Source organism: Helianthus annuus, chromosome 12 (genome assembly GCF_002127325.2).
Source record: "Helianthus annuus cultivar XRQ/B chromosome 12, HanXRQr2.0-SUNRISE, whole genome shotgun sequence".
NCBI lineage: Eukaryota > Viridiplantae > Streptophyta > Magnoliopsida > Asterales > Asteraceae > Helianthus > Helianthus annuus.
The window spans coordinates 75,573,091-75,581,864 of NC_035444.2; the positions used below are offsets into that span (position 1 = coordinate 75,573,091).

The window sequence follows — 8,774 nt, forward strand, 5'->3', positions numbered from 1 at the left end:
TGGGTTTTATCAATATGATCCGTGGCACAGTGGGGGGCGGTTTAGAGGTTGATAGGTTACGGCAGAAGTTAGAGGAGGCAGAGGAGATATACGTAATTTCTGGATGATTTGTTATCCAGCGATGCATTCACTTAATACCCTAATCCAACACAAAGTTCCAAAACAAACCCACAGAACATAAAAAAGGCCATTATGGTCCTTGTTACATGCAAACTGAAAATAATATAAAAAAAGAACTTGAATCGTATCAAGACTCCCTCCTTAGCCACTTTTGTCCTCAAGAGTGAGATCGTTGAAATCCGGAAAACGCAGCTTCAATTCCTCCAAGAACTCCCACGTAGCGTCTTGAGTTGTTTGATCCTTCCATTGCACCAAAACTTTCATAGTCGCCCGATTACCTCTTTTAACCATCTTCTTGTCCAACACGGCTACCGGTTGCAAATTAAACCGAGCTTCACTAGGCAAGGGTATGATCTTCTTTGGTGGTCCACACGGTCCTTTAAGCAGCGAAACATGAAAGACCGGGTGGATATGGGCTTCTTCCGGTAAGTCGAGCCGATAAGCAACCATTCCCACCTTTGCTGTGATCAAGAACGGCCCAAAATACTTTGGCGTGAGCTTCGAGTGCTTGTGTACTCTCAAGGAATTCTGCATGTACGGCTGCAACTTGAGGTATACCCACTGACCCGGTTCGAACTCCCTTTTTGACCTTCTTTTATCGGCTTGCTGTTTCATACGGTTTTGTGCCTTCAACAATGACTGTCTAAGTATCTCGATGGCTGCCTCACGATCTCGCATCACCTCGTCGACTTCATTATCCACCACATCCCTCGGAATGTAAGGTATATGCAACGGCGGTTGATACCCGTACAAGGCTTCGAATGGGATACAACCCAAGGATGAGTGAAACGAAGTATTGTACCACCATTCAGCCGTCGAGACCCACTTGACCCACGTATGCGGACGCTCCATCACCATGCACCGTAAATACCCTTCTAGACACCGGTTAACCACCTCGGTCTGGCCGTCTGTTTGAGGGTGGTAGGTTGTTGACAACTTTGCCTCGATACCCTGCAACTGCAAAAACTCAGTCCAAAAAGAACTCAAGAAGATTGAGTCTCGGTCAGAAACGATAGAGTTTGGGCACCCGTGTAACTTATACACATTGTCAAAGAAAACCTGTGCAACCTCCTTAGCCGAGTAGGGGTGACCCAATAACATGAAGTGGCCATATTTCGTGAGACGATCCACTACCACAAAAACAGTGTCTTTACCCTTAACCCTCGGCAATCCACCTATAAAATCCATCGAAATATTCGAAAAAATCATCTCCGGTATCGGTAACGGTTGCATCAGTCCCGGTGATGCCACATTTTCACCTTTAGCTCGCATGCACACGTCACAACTTCGCATAACCCCTCGCACCACCTTGTTTATACCCTTCCAAAAAAACAGCCCTTTGACCCGTTGCACAGTCGCTCGCACCCCCGAATGCCCCCCTACCGGTGATTCATGGCATAGTTTTACCATTTCCTCACGTAGGGTGCCATCATTACCAACCACCATACGGTTTCCGCGTGACAACCATTGACCATTCCATTTGTACTTCCCATGACCGTCGCCCGCTTCGACCTTGCTTATCAACTGTTGCATATCAATGTCATTTTTTTGACTTTCAATTATCCTGTTCAACAATAACGGCTCCAATTGTGAGACGGCTGTAACGAACAATTCTGACCCTTGCACCCGTGACAACGCATCAGCCACCACGTTTTCCCGACCTTTTTTATACTCAATAGAGTAATCGTAACCCATAAGTTTCGCTAGCCATTTATGTTGTAAAGGGGTGGTTACCTTTTGAGTGAGTAAGTGCTTGAGACTTTTCTGATCCGTACGAATGACAAACGGCCCGGTAATAAGGTAATAATGCCACTGTTTCACTGCCAACATGATAGCCAATAACTCATTTTCGTAAACCGAGAGCGCGTTCTGCCTTGCCGATAAAGCCCGTGATAAAAAAGAGACCGGGTGCCGTTCTTGCATCAATACCGCCCCTATTCCTCCTGCCGAAGCATCAGTTTCAATTACAAATTGTTTGGTGGGATCGGGTAAAGTTAACACCGGTGCCGACACGAGTGCACTCTTCAGGCTGTCGAAAGCATATTGCGATTCCTCTCCCCACTTGAATGCATCCTTTTTCAATAGATCAGTGAGTGGCCTTGCAATCATTCAAAACGAACGTATGAATCGCCGGTACTAACCGGCTAGGCCCAAAAATCCTCTAAGTTGTTTGACTGTTTTTGGAGTTGGCCATTGTTGCACCGCTTCAATTTTTTTCGGGTCCGTGCTCACCCCTTCCTTCGCAATAATATGACCGAAATATTCAATGGCTCGACCTCCGAATACACACTTCGATTCTTTAGCGAACAGTTTATTAGTTTGCATTATGGAGAGGACTTGTTCCAAATGTTGCCTATGATCCCCCTTGTTACGGCTATAAACAAGGATGTCGTCAAAAAAAAACCAACACTCCTTTCCGAAGCATGGGTTTAAAGATGTGGTTCATAAGAGCCTGAAACGTCGCCGGAGCATTTGTCAAGCCGAAAGGCATGACAAGGAACTCATAGTGGCCCTCATGTGTACGAAATGCCGTTTTCGGAACATCTTCGACTGCCATTCTAACTTGGTGGTACCCGGACCGTAAATCCAACTTTGAGAAAAAAGAGGCTCCCGCTAACTCATCTAACAGTTCATCAATAAGCGGAATAGGAAACTTATCTTTTACCGTTGCTTCGTTGAGACGCCTATAATCCATACACATTCGCCATTGGCCGTCTTTCTTTTTTACCAGGACTACCGGGGCTGCAAATGAACTTTGACTATTCTGGATTACTCCCGAATCCAACAGTTCCCGAGTGGTTTTTTCAATGATATCCTTCTGTACCGCCGGGTACCGATACGGCCGAACACTAATAGGAGTGGTGCCCTCCTTTAGAACTATTCTGTGATCAAACGGTCGAGTGGGCGGTAACCCCTTGGGCACTTGGAAAACGGATGCAAACCGAGCCACTAACTCCTTCCATCTCTCGGTTCCCTCCTGTCCCCCCGGAACGTTCACCACACGAGAGTGGTAATTATCCCCCTGTTCGCCATTGGTCAAGTGTAAACTAAACAGTTGTAAATCCCCGGCTCGTGCATGTTTACCCACCTTCTCCAGAGAACACACCGCGAACAAATTATTTTGCAGTCCTTTTAACTCATAACCTTTACCCGCGAGTTCGAACTTCATCGTCATTTTTTGGAAATTCCATAGGATGTCGTTTAAAGGAAGCAACCATTGCACCCCTAGAATCATGTCATAACTTTCAAGCGGCAATAAAAGTACCTCGGTTGTGAACCAGTTTCCTTGCATGTTCCATTGGAATTCCTTACACACCTGCGTACTAGTTAGTTTTTTTCCATCCGCCACCCCTACAGTCACTGGTGCTATCGATGCAACCTCACACCCCAGTTTCTTGGCCAGCCGTTCTTTAAGAAAATTATGTGTCGACCCCGAATCGATAAGTATGTGGAGTTGGCGAGTACCCATCGACCCATTTACCCGCATTGTCGAGTACGACGGAATGCCGGTTAAGGCATGAATCGAGATCTGATGATTTGTCTCATCTTCCTTGTCAGATTCCCCTTCCTCTATAGATTTCTCCTCCTCCTCATCCGCTTCGATGATGTAAAGTTGCTTACGGGGTTTCGCGCACACATGACCCGGTACGAATTTTTCGGTGCACCAGAAGCACTCCCCTTTCGCCCTTTTCTGTTCTAATTCCTTGCTGGTCAAGCGACATTGGTTGTTAGCCGGCCGCGAATTTACAGTTGATGCTCGGTTCGGTGTGGGCAAGATTGGCATTTTAGCGGCATTAGTAGGTGGTGTGATTTTTACATTGCTGTTGTTCTTTGCGGCTCCCCCGCTCCATTTTCCGGGTGCAAATTTATCCTCCAAGGTTTCATTATTGAGGGCTTGGGTTTTAGCCAATCTGTACACCTCATGCAACGTACGAGGTCTAAACATTTTTACCGGTCCCCGAATGTCTGGTTTGAGGGCTTTGATGTATAAGCTCACGGCTTGAGTTTCACTCAAAGTAACCTTGTTCAATAGCGAGTCAAAGGTGGTGTTCAACTCCTGTAACGATCCGGTCTGTTGTAATAACGCCATCTCTTCCAAAGGGTCTTCAAACAACGCATCAGAAAAGCGCGCAGAAATTAATCTAACATAGTCCGGCCAAGCAACCTCGGCCACCGTGGCGTTCCTTGTTTTCAGATATGCGCGATGCCATTGGAGTGCATCACCCTCCAAATGAACCGCCGCACAACGAAGCTTGGACTCGTCTGGCGTATCATCCATTGCGAAGAAGTGCTCACAACGGTAGACCCAACCCTCCACATCTTCCCCTGAGAACTTAGGGAAGTCGATCTTACCAATACGAAACGGCTTCGAACCACGTGAATCGGAATCTGGACCAGAAAAAGACCCGAAAGAACTGCCCGATGACTGAACCGATTTGTCATGAACAACCTTCAGGATCTCCTCCTGTTGCTTCATCAGTGTGGATAGAGCGGCCTGGATATCAGTGATTGCCTTGTCGTGGGGCTTCAAGGTGGTATCGACCTCTTGATTACGAGTGTTCGTCATGGTGGCGGCAGAGTTCCGAGAAGGAATCGGATTGCTCTAATACCCTTGATAGGTTACGGCAGAAGTTAGAGGAGGCAGAGGAGATATACGTAATTTCTGGATGATTTGTTATCCAGCGATGCATTCACTTAATACCCTAATCCAACACAAAGTTCCAAAACAAACCCACAGAACATTAAAAAGGCCATTATGGTCCTTGTTACATGCAAACTGAAAATAAATATAAAAAAAGAACTTGAATCGTGTCAGAGGTGAGGTTTTGGATGGATACTTGGATTAGCAATGTGCCTTTGAAAGATTTATTTCCAAACTTGTTTAGTATTGAAAACAATAAATGGTGTAAAGTGGCTGACAGAATCGGTAGTAATTCGGCGAGCGGGACTATTCTTTGGGGTTGGAAGAGATACCCGTCGTCTGAGGTAGAAGTTCAGGAGCTTATCGAGTGTCATAGAATGGTGGCTTTGGTTCGTTTGAACGATAAGAAGGACGAGTGGAGATGGAACTCAACGAGTGATAGTTCTTTTTCTGTTAAAGAGGTTCGCAAATGGTTGACCAAGACTGATGCTCAGGTTGAACCGGTAGTATTTAGATGGTGTAATTAGATTCCTGGGAAGTGCAACGTGTTCATGTGGAGGGCTAACCTGGATAGGATTCCAACGGCTTCGGCTCTGCTTCGTAGAAACATCAACGTTGGAGCCGGGTTTTGTTATTTTTGTGGAGAGTGCGAGGAAACCACTGAGCATCTATTCACGGCTTGTATTATAGCGCATGGGGTGTGGAATGCTATCGCTGCTTGGCTCAAAATACCTCCTGTTTTTATTTTCTCGCTGAAGGATGTGATCCAGCTTCCGGAGAGTGCTAACTGTTCGAGTGATGAGAAGAAGATCATGTTTGGTATTTGTATTGTGACGTGTTGGAAGATTTGGGCGACTAGGAACGAAGTGGTTTTCAAACAAGCTAAAGCGAATGTGACTAAGATAGTGTCCGATATCAAATCGTTTAGCTTCTTATGGTATAATAGTAGATCGAAGAAGGATAGGATAACTTGGAAGGATTGGTGTATGTTTGATGTAACTTGACGTTTCTTTGTTTTGGTGGTTATCTCTAGCTTGGAGATAACCCTTTGTTTGGTGTTTTTATGAAGATCACTTTTCAAAAAAAAAAAAAAAAAAAAAAAAAACGGTGACACCCTGACCCGAAGGCCATGACTATCCTTGTTTCCATAACCATAATCATTAGGGCTAAATTAGATTGATTCAATGATTTGGGTTGTGTGAATATGTTAGGTAAACTTATTTAAATAGAGAACCACATGAGTCATGCCACTAATTAGCTTGATATTTTTTAACTGCGAATGTTACTCTATTCTTAGAGCCATCCACTCATACATTATACCAAATCAAATCTAATATACTCTTTTCCTAGGATTGAACTGAATGCCTCCACCTAAGAAGCTTACCATTTGGGCTAGTCCCACAAGGACATGTCACCGATTAGTTAGCTTATGTGATGTCCATTTGTTTTAGGAACAATTTACTAGACATGGAGTCGTTACATGTTTTAGAAGAAATTATTTATCCACAATGTATCAATGTGTCTGGAGAATGAATTTCCCTTGCCATGTTGTGACTTGTTACTAGACTCCTAGTATGTACAATTGTGTGTTCTAGGTGTGTTAAACTTGTTATATCACCTATGTTATACAATTCGCATTTCATATCGATATACTACACTTACTCGAGTTGTTTGTATTGAAATTGAATCAATTGTCTTGTGTGTACTATGATAAATTGATAAATATTATTGTACACACTATTCGGAGAGGTTTGATATGGATATGCATATAGCTCACCTCATGTCTTTAGACTATACGTACTGGGGCGCGAGACCAAGCCATAGCGCCGATATGGCGCCTATAACACCGCCCCCAGGGGCGCTATGAACCAAAAAAAAAAACGCCGTTATGCATATCGCGGCGCGAGGAATTGATTGATTTTAAATTTTGACCGTTATCAAACGGTCATATATTAAAAAAAAAATCAATTTTTTTTATTTTTAACACCATAAATAACCTCATATTCTTCCACTTTTTTTACAACTCAAACCATTCTCCTTCTCATTCTCTATATATTTTTAAAAAAACTAGTCTCACTTTATAAAAAATGGGTTCCCCGTCGGAAGAGTCTTTCACCGAAATTTACCGAAGATATTTTTCGCCCGACGAAGACGCGGCCGAGGAAGAAGCGGTTACGAGTGCATGTACTTTTGTGCTACAAACATTTGAGCACATTCGGCCACCTCCCCCTCCACGACCCATCTTGCGACGCACCTATATCTTGCGAGATCGTGAAGCCGCGAACGAGCGTTTGATGAAAGACTATTTTGACGCGGCACCGGTTCACGGACCGAATGTTTTTAGACGACGTTTTCGGATGAGCCAAAGGTTATTTTTGCGCATTAATAATGACTTGGAAAATACGTACGATTTCTTTAAGCAAAGAATGGACGCACGAGGATATCTAGGCTTCACCTCAATTCAAAAAGTCACATCCGCCTTACGCGTATTATCATACGGAAACACGTATGACATCAACGACGAGTATTTGAAGATGGCGGAGAAAACAACCCGAGATACCTTGGAACATTTTTGCTATGGTAATTTTTTAATTGTCTTTTATTTATTTACTTTTATACATTTATTTTTTCGTAACTTGTTAGTAAAACTTTTGTATATTAAATTATATTTTAGGAATATGCCAGTTATATGGAAAACGTTATTTGAGAAACCCCACTTGGAACGACCTTCAAAAAATATATGAGGTGCATCTAGAAAAGCATGGAATACCCGGCATGATTGGTAGCTTGGATTGTCGTCAATGGCGTTGGTATAATTGTCCAACCGCATGGCGAGGTCAACATACGCGGGGTGATCAAAAAGGGCCAACTTTGGTATTACAAGGTGTTGCGTCATACGACCTTTGGGTTTGGTCGGCCTTCTTTGGTGTAGCCGGGTGTTTTAACGATATTAATACGTTAGAGGCTTCACCATTAATCGAGGGCTACATTTCTGGAACTATACCAAAGGCCGGTTTCCATGCAAACGGGAACGATTACGAGCATGGCTACTACTTGGGCGATGGTATCTACCCCGAGTATTCGATTATTGTTAAAACGTTTTCTGAAACTTTCGATGAAAAAAGAAAGTATTTTAAAAAATTACAAGAGTCTTCGAGAAAGGACATCAAGAGGTGTTTTGGGGTTCTACAGCAACGATGGCATTTTATCAGGAATCCTTGTCGCATGTGGCATAAGGATAAAATACGAATGGCCATGTATGCTTGCATCATTTTGCATAATATGATCATTGAGGATGATGGAAAAGCGATATGCCAAAACTATATTCCCGAAGATTTGGTCGAACTACCCCAAGCGACAATGGAAGAGAGACTCGCAAATGCTCAACTACTCCGATCTAGAGAAATACATAACACGTTGAAGGCGGATTTGGTTGAGCATGCTTGGGCGATTCGCCCAATTCGATCAAACAATGATCACGACGAAGATTCCGAGGAAGAAGTGGGGGAGGAATTCGAAGACGGGAACTTTGAAGACGTAGGTTTAGATGCTGGAGAAAACGAAGAGGAAGAAGGAGAGAACGAAGATGACACCGAAGAATAAATTTATTTTTTAGGTGTAATTTTTTTTTTAGTGTAACTTTTTTTTATTTTTAATGTAGTGTTTTTTATTTAATGAAATGTTTTTTTATTTTATAAAACTTATAAATTATTTAAAAAATAGAAAATTAAATTAATTGAGTAATGATTACACAGGGGCTTTATGACTACGGCCCCAAATTGCATAAAGCCCCATAAAGCCCCTTGCTGACGTGGCATGCCACATGGCGCATAACGCCCCTTTGAGGGCTTTATGACTACACATGCCCTTACACTCTATTTGTTATGAAGTAATGGAATGAAAAAAGAATGGAATGAACTAAAGAATGAAATAGACAATGGAATGAAATGTCGTATTAGATTCAATAGTGATGTTTGGTTACCCATATATATGTGAAATACAATTAATAAAA

General features: G+C 43.0%; 1 protein-coding gene across 1 annotated transcript; it reads right to left on the bottom strand.

Annotated features, from left to right (window-relative positions):
• Positions 1 to 2,512: 2,512 nt before the first annotated feature.
• On the bottom strand, positions 2,513 to 4,687 carry LOC110907795. Its single transcript, XM_022152724.1, has one exon. It carries the CDS (start codon positions 4,685 to 4,687, stop codon positions 2,513 to 2,515), a length of 2,175 nt encoding a protein of 724 aa, XP_022008416.1.
• Positions 4,688 to 8,774: the final 4,087 nt, after the last annotated feature.